Source organism: Scyliorhinus canicula, chromosome 16, assembly GCF_902713615.1.
Source record: "Scyliorhinus canicula chromosome 16, sScyCan1.1, whole genome shotgun sequence".
In the NCBI taxonomy this organism is placed as follows: Eukaryota; Metazoa; Chordata; class Chondrichthyes; order Carcharhiniformes; family Scyliorhinidae; genus Scyliorhinus; species Scyliorhinus canicula.
In genome coordinates this window covers 48,894,012-48,917,579 of record NC_052161.1, presented here as the reverse complement: position 1 = coordinate 48,917,579, position 23,568 = coordinate 48,894,012, and the positions used below count along the sequence as shown (strand labels likewise).

Here is a 23,568-nt window from a genome sequence, read left to right as displayed (position 1 = left end):
ATTGAGAAACTCGAGACCCCTACAAGGTTATCTCTGTACAGCTTTGTTCATGAAAGGTTCACATTAAAGCATTAGTGAAATTAATTCATCTTTCATAAGAGCTTTGAGCAGTATCTATGATGTATGATAACAACCAATTTCTCACTACTGGCAAAAATTATTCAGGTCTGATAGACTACACAAATCTGTTCTTTTTAAATAGCCTAACATTATCTCAAGTGCTGGTCCCAAAGGCATCATTTGAGATTCATATACAGCCAAGAGGAACAATAAATCACCATGAAAAGTTTTGTTAGTTTTATATGCAGTGAATTGTAATTATTTTGGATTGCATTATACCTCAATCAATGTAATTACTTTTAGATCATCTTTAAGCGGCAGTAATAAAGAGAAAGAAATCAGTCTGAAACCAATTGAGAGGGTCGTTTGCATATATGTCAGTTACAGAATGGAACAGGTTATTACGAAGATGGAGAGTGGCGTTCGCTGTCTGATATATTTACCAGTTACAATTATTCTGTCTTATTTACATCACTGAGAGCAATATTAGATTAACAACATAATAAGGACAGGTTTTGATTTATATCATACTTTAAGATGATGCAAGAGATTTGGGAACAATTTTAAAAAGCATAATGGGGAAGATTTGCAAAAACCTAATTGGCAAGCAAACGATAGTGAGCCTAAATTATTGAAGCATTTTCAATCCAGATTTCAATTAGCCAGAGCAGGAGCAAAGATATTAGCATAGAAAGAAATACTGTCTTTATATTCACTATGTACACATGCTATCACACGTGTGGTCTCTCGAGTTATGCTGTTATGAGTTGAGTTATGTCATGACCCAGAAGTAATGTTAATTATGTCACATGACCTCAGTTCACTGAGGCCTCAAGTGTTATCAATTTTTTAAAAACATTTTTCCTGTTACTGTTCTTCAGTGTCCAAGCTAACACAACAGAATTTGGAGCTGAGAGATAAATTATGCCACAATCTCCTTCGAGAACAATAACTTTTTAAAAAGGTTCAAACTTCCAGTCGCTAGCTGAATGATGGGACAAGATTTCACATTTTTAAACGGTAACAAATGACTAAACAAAAACACAATAGGCTCACTACTATTTTCAGTTTGCAGGTAACTTACACTTTAGACTGCAGAAAGGAACATTCCCATTTTATATATTTATACTGAGCACACATCACACTCTACGGAATTGCAGTGCTTTTAGCAAACAGACCACAGTCGCTCCCATCTTCCAATGGGTTCCTGCATCTGGATTTCACTGAATAATTGCCAGAATTCTCCGTTTCAGAGACTAAGCGTGGGATTCTCTGACCCCTGCTGGGTCGGAGAATCGCCGGGGGGGTGGCTTGAATCCCGCCCCCGCCAGCCGCCGAATTCTCCGGTACCGCAGATTCGGTGGGGGCGTGAATCGCGGCGCCGGCCACTCGCAGCGCCCCCCCCCCCCGGCGATTCTCCGACACGCGATGGGCCGAAGTCCCGCCCGTTCTTTGCCAGTCTCGCCAGCGTAAATTAGACTAGGTCAATTACCGGCGGGACCTGGCGGAGCTCCGGGGTCCTGGGGGTGGGCGCGGGGTGATCTGGCCCCTGGGGGTGCCCCCACGGTGGCCTGGCCTGCGATCGGGGCCCACCGATCCGCGGGCGGGCCTGCGTCGTGGGGACACTCTTTTCCTACGCACCGGCCGTGTGGTCCTCCGCGATGGCCGACGCATAGGTGAACCCCCCCCCCCCTCCCGCGCATGTGCGAGGATGACGTCAGCAGCCGCTGATGCTCCTGCGCATGCGCGGACCCGCGATGGCCGGCGGAGTCCCTTCAGCCCCGGCTGGCGTGGCACCAAAGGCCTTCCACGTGGCTGGCAGGGCGCAAACCACTCCAGCACCGGCCTAGCCCCTGAAGGTGAGGAGGAGTCCACACCATTGGTGCGGGCCGACGCTAGAGTGGTTCACGCCACTCCGTCCCGCCATTCCAGATTTCTGGTGCGGCACGCCGTCAGGATTCTCCGTTTCGTCAACTGGTCAATGGGGTTTCCCATTGTGGGGCTATCTCATGCTGACGGAACCCCCAACCCGCCCACAGGCTGTCGGCAAAATGGAGCATCCCGATGGTGGAGAAGTCAGCCCTTAGTGCTGACACCGAGACTGAATCACATGTGTTCCATGGCCTTGAAAGCAATGCCGGTCCCGGAGCGATTCAGGGCATCCTAATTGGCTAGCACTGGCGCCACATGGAACTAGCGCAATTCCAATGAACGCTGGCATGTGATTCACTGGGGTCATGATTGGCACTCGAGAGCCTGACAAGCAGGAGCTGCAGACAGGTACTCCACTCTCACACACCCTCAACTAGCCAAGCAGATGTCACCATTGATGGGTCAGCTGGGGCCAGAGGCTACCTCGAGGAGTGGCTTGAGGAGGCACCCACAGGACCAGCGGAGCTGAGTTCGCAGTGGGCAGTCAGCAGTGTGCACAGCCGCATAGCTGCCTTGCAGTCTGCAGCAATGGGGGCCCGTGCCCACCCACACTGATCCCACGGCCCACCTTCTTCCCACACCCCCTACTCCCCCCAGTCCTGGCTGATGCCCCCCAGCCAGCGATGTCTGACACTTTTTGTACCCCCTCTCTCCCTGAGCAGCCATGGCGTCTATTTCCTAATTTTAAATACCACAAGTGAGCCTTGTCATCGATAATTTGACCCAGCAGAGGCGGAACATTGCGGAGGGCCCATTTGGCAGCCCATGCCAGTGAGCAGGGTGTTGAGGCACCGGAGCATGGCATTCCCCCATAGCTGAACTTTCTGGGAAGAACTTGAGAACAAAGGGGCAGCCTTGTTTAAAAAAAAACTGCAGCTTTGAAAACCCCTGCTCCCCTGAGTTTTTTTTCTTTTTTTAAATTTTTTAAAATTTAGAGTATCCAATTATTTTTTTCCAATTAAGGGGCAATTTCGCATGGCCAATCCACCTAACCTGCACATCTTTGGGTTGTGGGGGTGAAACCCACGCAGACAGGGGGAAAATGTGCAAACTCCACACGGACAGTGACCCAGGGCCAAGATTGAACCTGGGTCCTCAGCGCCGTAGGCAACAGTGCTAACCACTGTGCCACCATGCCACCCTGGTCCTGAGATAATGGATCGCTGAAGTGTCCTAAAAATAAATGATCTGATTCCCCCTTTGAAACTGCCTCGACCTGTCAATCAAGAAGCTTCCAGTAGGTGATGCAGTGTGAAATTGAATGTAAGCAATCCATTCAAAGCTTTTAACCTTATAGCCATACACACAGGCCTCTATACTTTAATGGGCAATTAAATTATCTGTATGAAAACTACTTCAAAATTTTCCACCACTTTAAAGGGAGAACTTTTACCTTCATCACACAGACATTTAAACTTTACATACCAACATCCTTTTAAAAGGGTTTATGGGTACAGGTGAGAACACTTGCACTTTATTATGAGGGATATAAATTTTTGAGATACTGAGTAACTGGTCGAGGGGTACAGATGGCAATTGCACTTATTATGAGAACATTTTCATTTTTATACTGACTGACTGTTTGATGGGTTTAAAGACACAGATGGGGAGAGCAGCCAAATGAGCCCTATTCCTGAGAGGACCTGATCTGAGCCGCTCCAGCCCAGCATAAGACCCCCCTGACCCCCACCTCCCATGAAGGACCACCCTTGGCATCCTGACGGTAATTGTTGGGAGGGTACTTACCGCCGTGCCATCCTTCAGATTGTAAGGTGCCAGGCTGGCACTGCCAAACGACAGGGTCTGAAGGGTGGTTCTGCGGGCGGTACACTGAGGAGGGACTGTGGGATGAGGCACTGCAGCAGCAATTTGAAATCAGCGCATACCCTTCCAAAAGGTAATGGAATGGCAAGGAAAAGTCGATTCTGCAAAAAAACAATTTCCAAGTGCCATAACATGGCACATCAGGGTTATTCCTAGGGCCAGCGGGAATCACTCTGGGTTTCCTGCAGGCAGGAGCACTTTGTTGCAGTTCGAGAGGATTGTGCCCTCAGAGTCCACTTATCGTAAAACCAGAGGTTGTTGCCATTGTTTCCAATCACAAACATCTTGCACCTTCTTCTCAGTCAACTAGTCTAATCCTTCCTTTAATCTCTAATAATCAAAGCACCCAATGCTTAATGTCAGGTACAGGTCATTGGACACCCTTCATTTACCCTAAATTTAAAGCTAAACATCATAATTGTAAGATTGAAAACAAGTCACTGAACAATGGCAGGAGGAACATCAATGATCCACCCCTAACCTCTTCCCTAACTTGCTCAGCAAATCATTTTTATGCATGTTGGCAGGCTGTTGAATAACGTAATTTCGCAATGGTACAGGAACAATAACAATACAATAACAACAACAATATCAATAATCGCTTATTGTCACAAATAGGCTTCAATGAAGTTACTGTGAAAAGCCCCTGGTAATAATAAACCTTTAGACATTTACAATTTGACTTTGTACATTATATGTTGCAAAAGACTGTACAGCTTACCTCAGGGAAGTAATCTTGTGGAAATTTCTCCTTTTCCAGCATTGGTGTGCTTTCTAACGTTTCTGAGTAGATTTCTTTACCTGTTACTTTTTTGTACTTTTTCGCTGAAAGAAAAAAAATAACTTTGTCTGACAAATAGCTATTGTTTTTAAAGAACGGTATGACTGATTATTCTTAACACTGATTCTGTGACTTGCTTAAGGTGCCATAGAACCTTTTGTAAGGCACAAAAATGTTTGTAAGTATCATTCTGCATGCTTAGTTTGAATCAGCTCCACACGTTCGCTTAGAAGATCCTGGCTTTAACAAATGTCAACACTCTTGATATAACTGTTATTACTATTAAAAGGAAATTCTCTGAAACTGCAGAGTTGGAGGAGGAATTTCCACTCCACAATCCCTGAGAAATCCCTCCAAGGCTTTTCCGTTCCTCGACTCTAATTTTGGCAGAAAGTTGGCAGACATGCGCAAATAAAATATCGGTCCAAGTAGGTACACCCATAGTACTGTTAGGCAGGGAAATCCATGATTTTGAAGGAATGGTGACATATTTCCAAGTCAATATGGTGAGTGGCTTGGAGAGATACATCCAAGTGATGGTGTTTCCAAGTGTCTTCTGCCCTTGTATTTCTAGATGGTAGTGATTGTGGATTTGGAAGGTACTGTCTCAGGAGGTTTGGTGTGCTCCTGCAGTGCATCTTGTAGATGGTACGCAATGCTACCGCTGAGGGACCTCAGTTGAGGGATTGAATGTTTGTGGAAGAAGTAGCAATCAAGTCGGCTGATTTCTCCTGGATGGTGTCAAGCTTCTTTAGTGTTGCAGGAATATGCAGGATTACAGTGGGGTAAATACTTAATCACACAAAATGTCACCTCAAGTAAGTGACAGCAGTGAATTGGACGTAACAAACATTCAGTATTGATTTGATTCTCTCCACCAACAATGAACTGGAGAATTTGTTCGGTTTGCAACACAACTATACAGTCAAATATTGGGTCTTGATCTGCGGTTCTATCTGCTGGGAATGAATGAGAAGTCAATTCTGTCTGTATCAATAATCTGTTTGTAGATTATTCCTAAATCAATAGAGCAATAAAAGTAAATATCTATATTTGCCTAAATACGGTCATTTAATATAGAAGTGGCAATGGAGTAAATTTGAATCTGTACTGCGTTCAGGAGCATAAATATATTTCAGGGACAAACAAATGAAACTAATACTTTATAACTTAATTTTATAGTCATGAAAATTGGAACAATGTGTGGTATGGTGCCATAGTGGCTAACACTGCTGCCTCACAGCGCTAGGGATCCAGGTTCAATTCCAACCTTGGGTCACTGTCTGTTTGTAATTTGCACTTGCTTCCCGTGTCTGCGTGGGTTTCCTCCAGGTGCTCCGGTTTCCTCTCACAGTCTAAAGATGTACAGGTTAGGTGGACTGGCCATGCTAAATTGCCCCTTAGTTTCCAGGGATATGCGGGTTAAGTGGGCTGCAAGGTTGCACGGGGTGGCAGCCTGGTTAGGGTGCTCTTTCAGACTTCTACACTGTCGACATTCTATGATTTCTTTGAACGGCAGGGCATGTAATACTTTAAAATGAGAGGCAAGTCCCCAGTATACCTGTGTAAACAAATTATTTTTGTAATGTGAGGGCCCCCCCGGGGTCATATCCCCTCGCGGCCTCCCGAGGACTCCGCAGGCCGCCCTCACAGTCAGGTCCCGCCGGTATGGACCTTGTCTAATCCACGCCGGCGGGACTGACCGAAAATGGGCGGCCGCTCGGTCCATCGGGGCCCGGAGAATCGCCGGGGGGCCCACTGCTGATGGCTCCCGACCGGCGTGGCGCGATCCCCGCCCCCGCCCAAAACCCAGAGTCAGAGCAGCAGGGCGGGATTCACGCCGCCTCCCCAGTGATTCTCCGACCCAACGGGGGGTCGGAGAATCCCGCCCCTGCTGTCTCAACCCTCCTGGCCTATATTTGCTGCAGCTCCACACCAATGTGGTCGATGGGCAGCACGGTCGTGCAGTGGTTAGCATAGTTGCTTCACAGCTCCAGGGTCCCAGGTTCGATTCCCGGCTTGGGCCACTGTCCTTGCAGAGTCTGCACGGGTTTCAAAGATGTGCAGGTTAGGTGGATTGGCCATGATAAATTGCCCTTAGTGTCCAAAAAGGTGAGGTGGGGTTATTGGGTTACGGGGATAGGGTGGAGGCATGGCCTTAAGTAGGGTGCTCTTTCCAAGAGCCGGTGCAGACCCGATGGGCCGAACGGTCTCCTTCTGCACTGTAAATTCTATGATCTATGATGTTTACTGCCCTCTGAAATGGCATAGCAAACTATGCAGTTGTATTCCAGGAGGTGGTTCACTGCTGGCCTTTCAAGGGCAATTAGGGATGGGTAATAAATGCTGGCCTTGCCAGTGATATCCACAACCTTACATGTATTTTTCTTAATGTTCATGAATGTCCGTGAGTAATGTAATTTCTTTGCGCTTTAAACAGCTATTATTGTCTCATGATGTTAAGCAATGAGCCAAATGTGTCAGAAGTAAATAGAGGTTTAAAAGCACTAATGCACTTAATTTGATGCCAAGAACATCACAAAAGTTACCAGCTGCATTAACTTTAATGGTGAATATAGAATTGGGTCCACTATTTGTAATCTCATAATAAATAATCACATAAAGGTTACCTTTAAAATCAAACTGATAGGTATTTTTCAAAGACTCGTGAAGAAAGTAAAGATTTCCTAATGCCTGCAAGAGAAACAAAAAAGTTTTATTCAACACTGATTTATGCAATATATTTGCAAAAGAATATGATAAATGCTACTTTCCTAAAACCAAAAGCAAGTTGCAAAGATAGAAACATTTAACTCAGCTGTTCCTTCAGTGCATTCCTATTTTCACCATACCTCAAGCATCATACCTTGGGTCACACATCAATTTTTCTGTCACACTTACACCTGACTGGTCATATTCCATGGGCGGGATTCTGCCTTCTGAGAACGAAGTCTCGGGGACTAAGGGGGATTAAGGGTGGGAGGCGGACCAACCGAGGTTCCCGCCGGAAAACGGGCGAGAATCACTCCGTACTCTTTCCTCGAAGGTCCGGGGTCATTGTCCGTTTTCCAGGGGCTAGCAGAGCCCCGGCATGTGTCCCGCAGCTCAGGCCGCTGGGGGGGCCCAGCTATTCTCCGGGCAAAACGGGCCAAATTCCCGACGGTGTGATTCTAACCACGTATTGGCCGTCGGGAACCTCGATTGGTCCGCGGCCGCCCTGGTGGGGGGGCACGGGGATCGAACACCGGGGGGGGGGGGGGGGGGGGGGGGGGGGGGGGGGGGGGGACTCATGGGCGGCCATGGCAGCGATCGGGTGGCTCAGATCCGCAGGCCCGTGCCATCTCGGGGGGGCCTATATTGTCAATGTCGGTCCGCGATCCGAGTCCCCCATCGCACACGACGCGGCTGCTGCAGGCCACCGCTGTGCGCATGCGCGGACTCCCGACTGGATGTGAGGGGGCCTGCATCCGAAGCCAGAGCTGCAAGAAGCACTCCGGGGCCTTGCCAGATCCCTGCAGGTTAGAGAATCGCTCCTGACTTTTTTAAGGAAAGTCAAGAGTGAAACACTAGTGTTTTTACGCTGGCGTGGGAACATAGCCCCTGGGGAGAATCCTGCCGGTGCCAATGGCAGGAAAACGCACCGTATAATCAGCCTCTTTAACAAATATTTTTTCTCCATGTGATACCCCCTGCGCCTGTGGTGACTTGCCTCTGATATGTCCGCCCTGGGAAATATAATCCTTCTGAATGCCTCCCCAGCAATTGTTCCAAGTCCAATTGGGCAATGGCTGACAGAAAGACAGAACCATGTTTTACAGAGGGAGCCCTCAGCAAACTTCTTGATGGGGTCGGGCAGAGGCAGGAAACCCCCTCCCCATGATCGGGCAAACATCCTGGGCTGGATTCTCCGTTTTTCAGTCTATGTCCCAACGCTGGCGTGGGAATGGTGGCGTTTTACGACCGAACATTCTGCGCAAAATGGCCACTGATCACTTCGCTGGGGGCTAGCAGGAAGGCAGCGTAGAGCACCTGGCGCCAGCTGTCGATACGGTGCATGCGCAGGGCAGTGGCCTGCAGCGGCTGCGCCGTGCAACACGGTGCTGGCCGCGAGCGGAGCCAGCCTGCAAAATAGTGCCTCCACTTTAGCCGACTCGTGACTACCAGACCACTCCCCAACAGTGCCCCCAGCCCCTGCTAAATTCCCCTTGCCCTCCCCCGACGGCGAGTTCCCGACAATTAATAGCACATGCGACCAATGCCATCAGGAACTCGACCGGTCGGGGCCGCAGGCAACGCCCCGAAACCGTCGATATGGCGAGTGGTGTACTCCTAGAGTACGCTGCTTTGGAGGGGGCGGAGCCTCACAAAAGTGGCACCATTCCCAATTTTGTCAGAAATGAGTATTCCCCGGCCAATCGGCAAACGTGATTTTAGGGTCGGTGACCGCAGAATCCTGCCCTCTGTCTGCAAAGTGATCAACCACGCCTGGGAGGCAGTGGCTGCACTTGTGAGCATCAGCTCACTCTATAAGAGGACAGGGCTGCAGTGTCATAAGAAGTTGAATGACCTTCTTCGTAAAGTTAGGGTAACTCCACCTCCTCATCTCTCCCTCAGCACCCCTTAACACAGCCCTCACCCCTCCACCATGAATTCTCCAACTCACTCAGTCCATCACCGCCACAGTCAGGGAAGAGCTGATCCATGGGCAGGGGGTACTTTGGCAAGGGCTGGTGGCACTGCTGGGGTGTGGTCCAGGGGTCGCAAGCTAGCCAGAGGGGGACACTATTTGGCATGCCAAGTCTGCGCGGGACCAGTGTCATGTTGCATGGTGCGGCCGCTGCAGGCCGTCGCCGTGCGAATGCATGGCCACTGACCCGACAATTCTCCGACCGTATCAGCAGCCTGCCTCCTAGCTCACCCACCAAACGGAGGATTGATGACCGTTTTGCACCGAATCATGCGGGTGAGAATCACTATTGGTCCTGGCAAATGTGGCCCTGACGAGGTGGGGAGTTTCCCTCAAAGAACCTGCGAGAACCATCCTCCCTCCCCCCCCCCCAAACAATGCAAGATATGCAGACCCCACACCACATTATCCTCCCCCACCAGAGAACCCCCTAAATAAAGAGACTCTCTAATTAAGGAATTCCCCACAGACCACAAATAAGGAATCCCCCCGCGAATGACTCCCTAAAAATACCCCTTCCAGACACGGCCTAAATAAAGAGACCCCAAAGGGACCCTCAAAATAAAGACACCTCCCACAGAGACCCCCTAAATAAGGCAACCTCCCCACCAGGGAACCAGCACATTCCACTACATTTAGCATCCATCCTCCTCTGATTCCAACTCCATTATAGGCTCAAAATCAAGTCCCACGTATTTGACCCAGGTCTTTTGTGAAATAGCAGAAAATGGAGACATTCTGTATCATTGTGATTACATAGAATTACATAGAATTTACAGTGCAGAAGGAGGCCATTCGACCCATCGAGTCTGCACCGGCTCTTGGAAAGAGCATCCTACCCAAGGTCAACACCTCCACCCTATCCCCATAACCCAGTAACCCCACCCAACACTAAGGGCAATTGTGGACACTAACGGCAATTTAGCATGGCCAATCCACCTAACCTGCACATCTTTGGACTGTGGGAGGAAACCGGAGTACCCGGAGGAAACCCACGCACACACGGGGAGGATGTGCCGACTCCGCACAGACTGTGACCCAAGCCGGAATCGAACCTGGGACCCTGGAGCTGTGAAGCGATTGTGCTATCCACAATGCTACCGTGCTGCCCCACAATGCTATCGTGCTGCACAATATCAGAACGTAAGTCCCAGGTTTAAGAATTTAAAATTGTAGTGATTTTCAACCATATGTGTTAATGGTTACAGTATTACAAAGAACAAAGAAAAGTACCGCACAGGAACCCTAAACTTAAATCTCCAGATGTCTTGGGATTTAACAGATATGCATTGTTCAGAAGGTTGGACAACACAGTTTCCGTGGTATTCATCCCAAGCCTCCAATTTGCATGGTGATGATTAAGATTTTTTTATTATGCTTCACCCAGTCAGCTAATTTTAGACATATCATTGCAAACATGGTGTATTACATATTTTTGTGGATACTGTACAACGGGGCAGTGTAAGATAGCATAGGATGGAAACTCAAGTCCGGCATCCACCTTCTTCATCTTTTGAGTGACTCCTTATTTTAGAATCAGGGGTCAAATGGACTTTCATTTATGTAATGCTAACCGAAGTGCCACCTCACTATTTCACTGGGACATTCCATTGACCTTGTTGACACTTCCACTCATGATTGCGATACGGTCGACTGCCTAAAAACAACTATGATCCAGCCTTCAGCTCTCGCTCTCGCCATTTGAGTGATGGGGAGAAAGCCTGCACCTTGAGTAGCAGATGCATTTACATATTACAGATGCACACATATGGCTGTGATTTCTTCACCGTTCCCAGTCCACAAATTCCATGTTCCACATACAAGACCTGCTCTCACTGAGTCTGGGCTGAAGGATTCTGTGAAGCAACAGTATCGCTGACTTCAAGAGTTTTCTATTATTTCATCATGCAGTGTCTTGGATTCAGAAAATGCAATTGATTGTACAAAAAGAAACTTCATTGATGTATCTTCATGAATAACAAATTGTTGCATTGAGCAACCAAGCAATAAAGTGCAACAGAACAATTGGTAAAGCGGAGTAAAATGACAGCCATTATCACTGCAACTGTGACAAATTATTATCAGGTCAAAATATGATTTTCTTTACAAAGAATGATCGCATCAAGGGGTCCTTTGTTAGTTTTTTTGAGAATATAAAACCACATGACGGAGAATTGGTCTCTCAAGGAAGCAACCTTAAAGGAAGTGATTTAGCTATTTTCTTTTTGAACGTATGCACTAGGAAAACATTCACACAATCAGAGTTCTGTCTCAGTAATCACTGCATTATTTATGAGAACCTGCACATCTTGAGATTAAACATTTGCTGATTTGTCAAAAGCCCAAACATGAGGTCCTGCCCATCTCCTTGACATATTAGTCCATCCAACGCAAAATACCGTCATACATTTAATTGATGGGTACACCTTCCGGTGACCCAAACACACAGCACCAGGCTCTCTGAAGGTGGCAAATGCGGAAAGCCAGCAAGTGACGGTGTGTCAGATAACTCAAGGTGAACTGCTTTGGAGGCAAGGACAGTCCTCCCAGGTATGGGAAAGCACTTTTCGATGCTGATAGGAAGCTATTTTAGTGGCGGAAGGAGTACAGTATTAATGGGATAGATTTGGTATCAATTGATACACATAACAGAATAGTATTGTGAAATGAGCTTCAAGGCATCTGATGTAAAATGAACAGCCATCAAGACCCTGCTACTAATAACGATGGGGAGAGGAGGTCCTACAAAGCTACGCTAGGCAAATCAACCATCGGAAGGTCTGATCCATTCTCTTCCCTCACTAATCACGTTACAGTTTGGAGGGTCGGTGTGCTATCACAACAGGAGTTTCTGCTTCTGAATGACAAATAATTGAGCTAAGTCCCTGAAGTCGGTCCTGAGTGGATTGCAGAATGCAGTATTTTGCGACACCGTCAGGGTTATCTGTCTAACACTTAAGGTCATAGAACATAGAACAGTACAGCACAGAACAGGCCCTTCGGCCCTCAATGTTGTGCCGAGCCATGATCACCCTACTCAAATCCACGTATCTACCCTATACCCGTAACCCTTAACCTTACTTTTTTTTTTATTAGGACACTACGGGCAATTTAGCATGGCCAATCCACCTAACCCGCACATCTTTGTGACTGTGGGAGGAAACCGGAGCACCCGGAGGAAACCCACGCACACAGGGGGAGGACGTGCAGACTCCACACAGACAGTGACCCAGCCGGGAATCGAACCTGGGACCCTGGAGCTGTGAAGCATTTATGCTAACCACCATGCTACCCTGCAGCCCCAAATTCAATTGTTTTATCTAGCTTCCTGCCTTCTAATCTCCTTAATTCAATCTTCCCTCTCCTCTGGCTGGATTTGACTTAAAAATTTATCATTCACTCCTTCCTGCATAATTCACAATCCTTCCGTCTCATTGCTCAACCGAACTCCTGTTGCCCTCACTGTGGATTTAACAGCTCACATTCTCAATGACTTCAAACGGAAAATTTCTGCCCACAAAGACAAATCGATTCGGCCATGCCACAAATCATCTGGTTTTTTGGGGTTTTTTTTTTTAAAAAAACAGGGCGTCAAATGTTGCTCGACAATCGAAGCAGGCTTCATGGTAAAATGTTAACAAATTTGGATTATGGCATTAGGGAACAAATGGAATAGGATTTTTTAATTATGTAAACAGGATGCGGGCTTTGCTGGCTTGGCCAGCATTTGTTGCCCATTACCAATTGCCCTCGAGAAGGTGGTGGTGAGCTGCCGTCTTGAACCACTGCAGTCCATGTGGTGTGGGTACACCCACTCTGGTATTTGCCAGAACTATTCTGCATTTTCCACCTTTTGTTGCTTCACTGCTTTAAAATGACCATTTGCGAAGAGGGGCCACTGCACTTCACCAAAATCAATTCTCTTCCCTCAGAATCCCAACGCACAAAAGAAAGAAAGGGTTTTCCAAAATAAATATTTAAAATATTTAGAAGTTTCTCACTGGTCGTCTGGTGAATAACAGCATTGTATAAAAGGTTCCAAGTTGGACTTGTTAAACGTAACCATAGTTTTTTTTAAATGTTTTGAGAGAGCGGGGGGTCCCAACCACCTCTCAACAGTGGCACTCTGCATGTGTGGAAATTTCTTAGTTGTCTCTTGACAACCATTTATAGCCGGCTGTTTGCACTTGACATGACCAAACTCATCGCAGTGACGTAGAACCACAATCTTTATCAGCTCAGTATGGGGCTTCATTTAACAAAAATGGCAGAGCTAGAATTTTGGGGACCGGGGAGTTTGGGGTAAAATGAATGGCAATGTGGAGAAGATGCATGGCAATGAAAAGAGGAAGGGCAAGAGTGGGTTGTCGATCCGGACCAGAATCCCAATTTTGGTTCAGATCCAAGATTGGAACCCGCCTATTTGCATTTGCTAAAACTCTGACAAAATGTTTGAGCACCACAGGTGTGTTAACACTGACCAGCTTTTATGTTAAAAAATAAACTTTCATTTGAACACAGAATTGAGCACATTTGCAACAAAGAAATAGCTTTACCGTTAACAGGTGCAACATCTTAACTTGCTTCCTGAAACCGGTCTCTGCATTCCAATCAAGCAACCCATGTATTTCAAATTGCACGTATGTATAAAGTTAAGAAGCAGGTTTTACAGAGAAGAAGAGACATTTCTTCACCCAAAGAGTGGTGAGACTGTGGAATTCATTCCAAGAACTAGGAAGTAGTTCTTGCTAAAACATTGAATATATTCAAGAGACAGCTAGATATAGCACTTGGGGCGAATGGGATCAAAGGTTATGGGGAGAAAGCAGGATTAGGCTATTGAGTTGGATGATCAGCCATGATCGTGATAAATGGTGGAGCAGGCTCGAAGGGCTGAAAGACCTCCTCCTGCTCCTATCTTCTATGTATCTATGTATCTATGTTTTACTTGCTTATCTTGGTGCAGAATTCTTGGCGAAATAAACCTTTTTCGTTACAAACAGAAAACCTTCTGTTCAGCTTACAATCACATGGAAGCAACTCCCTTTTCCAGTCAGACCTGACCCCTCCCGTTAGCTACACCAGCTATACTCAAAGCACACAGCATTCTTTTGTCTCTTGTTACAAGATGTGCCCTGATTTGTTCTGCCAGACTCAGTTACAACATTACATTAGCTTCCTATCAAAAACAAGTAAATTGGCCTTTATTATCTCTTAGCCAAACACTTGCACTGCAAAAATTGGTGATTACCTCACTTCTAACCACAGCACTAGCAGACAAACTGCCTGTATGCATTCCACCTTAGGTCCTAACAAGGGCACTGCAAAAAGACAAACCAGAAATAATAACAATTTCCTGCATTCATCGCACCTCCGTCCTTAAAAGAAATTAACCAGCAATATGGAATCATGGCTTCATTTCCCAAAGCCTTATCAATGTTAGATACTCCATTCTTCTCCCATTTCAAAGTCATGATAAATCATCTGCTCCTGCTACATGTATAATGTTTAAATTAAATAGTTTTAGCAATAAGCTCCATCTAAACAGTCTTGCATTCCAATCTTTAAACTTCTCTGGAAACTTTAAGGGATTATGGTCAGTCTAAATAATTCTCTCTAATTAATTATTAGAAACATAAATGTTAAATTGCTGCAACGCCAATCCCAAACCCAACATTTCTTTTTCCATTGTTGAATTTTTCTTTTGATGTGTATTCCGTTTCCTTGAAAAATAACTAACAGGCCTTTATATTCCTTCATGATCCTCTTGTAGTAATACAGCACCAACACCCACACCACTCACATCAATGGCCACCTTAAATTACTTGTCATAATTTGGTGTCGCCAAAACTGGTGTTGTGGTCAATGCCATTTGCAAAGCATCAAATGCCTTCTGCCATTATGACATCCACTGAAATTTCCTGTCCTTTTTCAAAAGTTCAGTCGGTGGAACAACCACACGGCTAAAATTTGGCACAAATTTTCTGTGAAAACAACTCATGCCTAGAAATCTCAAAACATCGCTTCTCATTCACTATATGGGGGACGACCCAATAGCTTTTGTTTTCCTATTTAATGGGGACATCTGACCATGCCCAACTGTATGGCCTAAGAATGTGAAGTGCGTTTTGGCAAACTCACTTTTAGGCAATTTTACCAGCAAGCCAGCCTCCTGCACTTGATTGAACAATTCCTTCAAACGTCCCAAATGCTCCTTCCACGTTTGACTGAACACCACCAGAACTTCTACATACACTGCACAACTATTTGGTCCAGAAATGATCTTGCTGGTTGATAAGTATGTTGGAATGGAATGCTGCTGGTGCATTTTTAATTCCAACTGGCATGACTTTAACCTAATACAGATCATCTGCCATTATAAAAGCCAAAACGTCCTTTGCCCTTTCCGATAAAGGTATTCTTTTGGTAGGTCAATTGTGATAATGAAATTTGCTTCTCCCATCTTTTCAATACAGTTTCCAAACAAGGAATAGGATACAAATCTGACTTTTAAAAAAAATAAACATTTTATTGAGGTATTTTTGTTCCAGAAACAACAACAAAATAGACAAGATACATGAAACCATAAACATAGTGCAAAAACCGTTTACCTTTCGTACAGGTCTCACCCTTATTGACCCCCTACGCTAACCTAACCTACTTACAAATCTGACTTTATTACTCTATTGACTTTCCAATAATCTACACAAAATAGTTGCATTCCATTTGGTTTTGGAACCATTACAATAAATAAGTTCCAATCACTGCAACTTACTACAATGATATAATTCTTAAGCATGTTTTCAATCTCCTTTTGGACCTGTGCCAACTTGAGTGGATTCAGATTCTATGCATGTTGCTTAATTGGAATAGAACTTCCTACATCTACATCATGTATAACCACCCTTGTATTTCCTTGTTTGGTCCCACATATAGCTCCATGTGATTGTAAAAGATCCACAGGTCCCTCTAATTTTCCTATGCAAGGCAACTCAGTAATTTATTCCAATTTCTTATTCCTTCCTCATTGTCCAATCTAATTTGAGGAATGTAAAATCCAGAATCCTCTAGATTTATCTCTCGTCCCTGAGTTATAGCTACGAACACATCCTCATGCTTTCCATCGCTATCAAAATACCTTTTGAGCATATTAACGTGACACACTCTGATGGGCTGAGTTCTCAATGGTGCCCGCCATGTATGGTCCCAGCGGTTGGCAGCCTGGCGTGCCGGCTACGGACAGTGGCCAGCGCCGCCACATTCGGCCGAGATCCATGCCGCTGGCCAGGGGGGGGCTTCTTCTAGGGCTGGGGTAGTGGTGGGGGTGGCCAGGAGGTGGGCGGGTATGTAGCCCAGCATGGCCGGCGCCATGTTTTACGGCACGATCAGTGCGTGTGTGTGGGGGTTGTAGGGGTGAGTGGCTGAAGCTTGTCAGCCCTGTGCATGTGTGGCCTGGGACCCGGTGATTCTCCGACCACTTTCTGCGCGTTCTGCGGGTTTTTCACGCGGCGCCGGTGCTCGCCCCTCACAGTACCGGAATCGGTGAGGGTTTCGCGCCGATTTTTCTGTTGTGAAACACCACGGATCCTCCGTTGGCGTTGGCACTTAGAAATGAAATGAAATGAAAATCGCTTATTGTCACGAGTAGGCTTCAATGAAGTTACTGTGAAAAGCCCCTCATCGCCACATTCCGGCGCCTGTTCGGGGAGGCTGTGATGGGAATCGAACCATGCTGCTGGGCTGCCTTGGTCTGCTTTCAAAGCCAGTGATTTAGCCCAGTGTGCTAAACAGCCCCTGAAACTTAGCCTCAGAAACAGAGCATCCGGCCCATAGTTCTTCAGGAGCACCTTTGTCAAAGCTATTGGTGAGATGCTGCTTGTTTTGGTTGGTACATTTACATTATTCACCATGACTACATTGTTCTAATCACTGAACCCTTATATTAACTGCACAAATTTATTTTATAGAGATCCAAAATAAAAGGCAGCCTGACATGGGATAGAAAATATATCAGCTTCATCATTTATTGCAATTCATTTGTGCTTTACACAGTGACACAAGGCCGCTGCTATGTGCTTGTGATGCTAATTTAAGCCATTGCCATGAGCATTATTCCTTGAGAATTTAGTCTCTTAATTCACTGCAAGACACAGCCCTTGCATTCTCGGCATGAAGTATTATTATTCCACCCTGTCATAACTTCCTCGGTAATGAAGAAGCTGCTTTATATCTGGCTGTGCAATCATAAAATTATATTTCTTGTCTTGTACAACTGGTTATTTAAATCTGAATTGTCCAGTCAGCAAATCAGAATTTACAGGCATCAACTGTCCAATTGGAGAGAGTGTTCCAGTCTCAATATTGTGAAAGCAGTTTCTTATAGCAACTCCATCTGATTAACTGTTATCATCATTTCAAGTTTAGAATGAAAATAATTTAACCGAAAGATGACAGTGACCACAATATTCATGACCTTGTCCTTTTGCTGCTTGAATGAAGCTCAGATTCTCTTACATGTACTTCCACTAGTGCCTTCTCGTTAACAATAAAGACTGAGGGCAGCACGGTGGCGCAGTTAGGGTTAGGGTCATGGAGCTGAGGTCCCAGGTTCGATCCCGGCTCTGGGTCACTGTCCGTGTGGAGTTTGCACATTCTCCCCGTGTTTGCGCGGGTTTCGCCCCCACAACCCAAAGATGTGCAGGGTAGGTAGATTGAACACACTAAATTGCTCCTTAATTGGAAAAAATTAATTGGGTACTCGAAATTTATATATAAAACACAAAAAAAACAATAAAGACCGGAAATGACACCACAGCCAGTTGGATGAGCTAAATGGAAACAAGACTGTTCCATTCTTGTTTCCTGGGGAATATACCCCGATCTGAACAGCCAAACATTTCATGTCAGCGTTTATGTTCTGAAGCATTCCCCTACCTTCAAAATTCAATATCAACTGCAACATTTAAAAATCAAATGTGAAGGAAATACCACCAGATATAAAATTCAGGAGGCACGATGGGGGAATGTCTGTGGCCGTGTTTGAGGAGTTATCCCTCGTGGTAGGGGAGGGGGGGGGGAGAAGGGGGGGATGAAAAAGGAAAAACATTTGATAAGCTGTACAGTCGTGTGGTGGGGAGTTTGCTCCCCAAAAGTTTTATGTTTTGAAACCTATTCTATAAGTTTGGAATAACATACACTTCAAAGAAAGAAAATATAAAATTCAGGGTGAAGAACTCAACCTTGTTTTCTAAAACAGTGTAGAATGAGACCTTGCTTAATCTCAGATTGATTTTGATTATTTTTTTTAATATGATTGCCGCATCATAGCTTAGGTCCAGATTAAGGGTACCCTTCACTGTGGATGACCTTCCGAGTCCACTCTTTACTGAATGCACTCTTCATTGCGTGTACCCTTCACTGAGTGTACAGCTCAATGAGTCCATTCTTCACTGGAGGTACCCTTCACTGAGTGCACTCATCATTGTGTACCATTCACTGGGTGCACTCTTGGCTGAGTCCACTCCACACTGGGTTTATCCTCAACTAAGTGCACACTTCATTGACTTCACCCATCGTCGAGTAACCCTCTTTACTGAGTGTATCCTTCACTGACTGTACCCTTTACTGACTGTACAATTCATGGGAAAGGCATGGATCGGTACTTGGGACTACGATGTGGTGGCCATCACGGAAACGTGGATAGAAGAGGGGCAGAAATGGTTGTTGGAGGTTCCTGGTTATAGATGTTTCAATAAGATTAGGGAGGGTGGTAAAATAGGTGGGGGTGGCATTGTTAATTAGAGATAGTATAACAACTGCAGAAACGCAGTTCGAGGAGAATCTGCCTACTGAGATAGTATGGGCTGAAGTCAGAAATAGGAAAGGAGCAGTCACCTTGTTGGGAGTTTTCTATAGGGCCCTCAATAGCAGCAGAGATGTGGAGGAACGGATTGGGAAACAGATTTTGGAAAGGTGCAGAAGTCACAGGGTAGTAGTCATGGGTGACTCCGACTTCCCAAATATTGAGTGGAAACTCTTCAGATCAAATAGTTTGGATGGGGTGGTGTTTGTGCAGTGTGTCCAGGAAGCTTTTGTGTTCCAGGAACACAGTATGTAGATTGTCCAACCAGAGGGGAGGCCGTATTGGATTTGGTACTTGGTAATAAACCAGGGCAAGTGATTTATTACCAAGTTCACTCTTCACTGAGTTCACTCTTCACTGAGTTCACTCTTCACTGAGTGCACTCTTCACTGAGTACATCCTTCACTGAGTGCACCCTTCGCTGAGTGTACCCATCACTGAACCTATCCTTTACTGAGTGCATCTTTCACTGAGTGTTCTATACACTGAGTGCACCCTAAACCTAGTGTACTGTTCACTGAGCCTACATTTTACTGAGTGTACTCTTCTCTGAGTGCACCCTTCACTGAGTGTACTCTTCACTGACTGTATCCATCACTGACTGTACCATTGACTGAGTGTATCCTTCACTGAGTGTAGAATTCACTGAGTGAATTCTTCACTGAGTTCACTCTTCACTGAGTTCACTCTTCACTGAGTTCACTCTTCACTGAGTTCACTCTTCACTGAGTGCACTCTTCACTGAGTACATCCTTCACAGAGTGCACCCTTCATTGGGCTCACTCTTCACTGAGTGTACCCATCACTGAACTTATCCTTTACTGGACGTATCCTTCACTGAGTGTACCCTTTATTGAGCGTACTCTTCGCTGAGTGTACGCTTCACTGAGTGCATCCTTCGCTGAGTGCACTCTTCACTAAGAATACCCATCACTGAGTTTACCCATCACTGAGTGTACTCTTTACAGAGTGAACCCTTCACTGAGTGTACCTTTCACTGAGTGTACCCATCACTAAGCGTACTCGACTGAGTGCACCTTCACTGAGTGCACTCTTCACTGAGTGTACCCCTCACTAAACGTATCCTTTGCAGTGCGTACTCTTCACTGTGTGTACTCTTCATTGAGTGCACTCTTCACTCAGTGCTCCCTTCACTGAATGCACTCTTCACTGACTACCTTTCACTGAGTGTACCTATCACTGATTGTACCCTTCACTGACAAAATCTTTCACTGAACCTATCCCTCACTGACTGTGCCTTTCACTGAATGTACCCATCACAGCATGTACCATTCACTGAGTGCACCCTTCACTGAGTGTACTCTTCACTGAGTGTACTCTTCATTGAGTGTACCTTTCACTGAGTGTACTCTTTATTGAGTGCACTCTTCATGAGCGTATGCTTCACTGAGCCTAGGCTTCATTGAGTGCATCCTTCACTGAGTGCGCTCTTCTCAGACTATACCTTTCGCTCACAGTGTATCCTTCACTGACTGTACCTTTCACTGAGTGTTCCCATCACTGAGATACTCTTCCTTGAGTGCACCATTCACTGAGTGCACCCATTACTGAACGTATCCTTTACTGAGTGCACCTTTCACTGAGTGTACTCTTCACTGACTGCATCCTGCGCTGAGCGTATCCTTTACTGAGCGTACCCTTCACTTACTGTAGCCTTCACTGTGTGTATTCTTTACTGACTGTATCCTTCAATGACTGTATCCATCACTGAGCATATCATTTACTGTGCGTATCCTTCACTAAGTGTGCCCCGCATTGAGCATACTCTTCACTGTGTAACCTTCACTGAGTGCACCCTTCACTGAGTTCACTCTTCACTGAGTGTACCAGTCAGTGAACATACCATACACTGAGTGTATCCTTTACTGAGTGTACCCATCACTGAGCATATCATTTACTGTGCGTACCCTTCACTGAGTGCACCCTTCATTGAGCGTACTCTTCACTGAGCATACTCTTCACCGAGTGCACACATCACTGAATGTATCCTTCACTGAGTGCACCCTTCACTGAGTTCACTTTTCACTGAGTTTACCCATCACTGAACGTATCATTTACTGTGCATACCCTTCACTGACTGTACCCTTCACTGAGTGTACCCATCACTGAGCGTACTCGACTGAGTGCACCCTTCACTGAGTGCACCCTAAACTGAGTGTACCCATCACTGAACATATCCGTTACAGGGTGTACCCTTCCCTTAGTGTACCCTTCACTAAGTGTACCCATCACTGAGTTTACACCACTGAGTACTCCTCACTGAGTGAACCCTTCACTGAGTGTATCGTTCATTGAGCATCCTCTTTATTAAATGCCCCCTTCTCTGAGTGCACCTTTCACTGAGCCTACTCTTCATTGAGCCCACCCTTCACCGAGAGCACTCCTCACTGACTATCCCTTTCACTGAGTGTACCCATCATTGAGTGAACCGTTCAGAGTGCACCCTTCACTGAGTGTACCTTTCACTGAGTGTACTCTTCATTGAGTGTACCTTTCACTGAGTGTACTCTTCACTGACTATCCCTTTCACTGAGTGTACCATCACTGAGTGTATCCTTCACTAAATGCACCCTTCACTGAGTGTACTCTTCACTGAGTGCACACTTCACTGAGTGCACACTTCACTGAGTGCACACTTCACTGAGTGCACACTTCACTGAGTGCACCCTTCGCTGAGTGTACCCATCACTGAGTGTATCCTTCACTGAGTGCACCCTTCACTGAGTGTACTCTTCACTGAGTGCACACTTCACTGAGTGCACACTTCACTGAGTGCACCCTTCGCTGAGTGTATCCTTCACTGAGTGCACCCTTCACTGAGTGTACTCTTCACTGAGTGCACCCTTCGCTGAGTGTACCCATCACTGAGTGTATCCTTCACTGAGTGCACCCTTCACTGAGTGTACTCTTCATTGAGTGTACTCTTCACTGAGTGCACACTTCACTGAGTGCACACTTCACTGAGTGCACCCTTCGCTGAGTGTACCCATCACTGAACCTATCCTTTACTGAGTGCATCTTTCACTGAGTGTTCTATACACTGAGTGCACCCTAAACCTAGTGTACTGTTCACTGAGCCTACACTTTACTGAGTGTACTCTTCTCTGAGTGCACCCTTCACTGAGTGTACTCTTCACTGACTGTACTCTTCACTGAGTTCACCCTTCACTGAGTCCACCCATCACTGTGTTTACCCATCACTGAGTGTACTCTTCACTCGGGACAGTGTGTTTTTTTTTTGAGATTCTTCCTGTTTTGATTACAAGACTGAAAAAGTGAAAGAAAAGATTTGGCCTTAACATTGGTGAGTGGATGATTTTTATAAAAGTTGCAAATGTTCTATCCTTCTGGTGACTTTGCCAGGGTTGACTGTGATTCCAACAACGTTGCCATGATCAGTCTGCCTCTTTGTCCATCTTTCCCATCTATCCTGTTCTTTTACTCCTTTCCATGATGTATATATCACCCTGCAATCCTTGAGCTGGATTCTCTGATTTTCTGACTGTGCTGATATCGGCTGTGGGAACAGTGGTGTTTTACAACAGGAAAAACAGTGGAAAAGTTGCACCGATTCAGCAACTCTGAATGGGCTAGCACCATCACCACATGGAACTCAACCGGTTCCATGCGAAACAGTGCCATATTTGCTGGATCCAAAATTGGCACACATGAGGTTCACACGCCGTAGCCACACTTAAACGACCTATCCCCCTTCATACACCATCCCAGTCAACAAGAGGCCGGAAGGAGAGCAGCGCCATTGTTCAGTAATGCCAAGTTGGACACCCACATGGACACGTGGAGGTGAGAAGGCTGATCCTGTACCCGGCCCGGGAGAAAGGCTGCCAGGCGCCTCCGTTCGCTGTGCTGGGTGTAGGTGGCAGACTAGGTCAGCGCCGTGGACAACACTGTCGGGGCTGGCCAGCATACCAGAAGAGACTCCACGACCCCCTCAGGGCGGCCAGGGTGAGATGGCACACACCCGTCCCACATACCAGTAACACTACCCCACACCCTCCCAGGAGAAGGCTGCACACAACCGCTGGGAGTGGGAGAAGGCCAGAGGGACCTCCAGACCTGTGGCCCCACACTATGCCTGAGCAGTGGAATAATGAAGACAAATATGCATTCCATATGGACCAAATACGGTTACAAGAATGGAAGTGTCCGTACTGTAAGATACAACTGGCAGCCAAAGAATCAAATTGATAGAATCAAATTGGCCTTAAGTTATTGAGCAAGAAGAAGATGTTCTCCAAAAGCAAAAGAAAATGCCAAGGACAAGATTGGAAAATTGGAGTAGACTACAGGCTGGAGAATGAGTTGCAGGAATACAGTGAAAATTCTGTCAGGTTGGGCCATCTTTAGATCCTTGGGCAGCTGAGAGACCAAGGGATACAC

General features: G+C 46.0%; 1 protein-coding gene across 2 annotated transcripts in view; it reads right to left on the bottom strand.

Moving 5' to 3' along the window:
- The window catches only part of LOC119950798 (inositol polyphosphate-5-phosphatase A), a 659,385-nt gene that overhangs the window by 240,728 nt on the left and 395,089 nt on the right, over window positions 1-23,568 (bottom strand). For both annotated transcript variants that reach the window (XM_038773583.1, XM_038773584.1), the window contains exons 5-6: window positions 7,228-7,291; window positions 4,538-4,641 (exon numbers count right to left, since the gene is read on the bottom strand). In XM_038773583.1, the coding sequence (XP_038629511.1) occupies window positions 4,538-4,641; window positions 7,228-7,291 (168 nt within the window). The remainder of the gene's footprint in view (window positions 1-4,537; window positions 4,642-7,227; window positions 7,292-23,568) is intronic.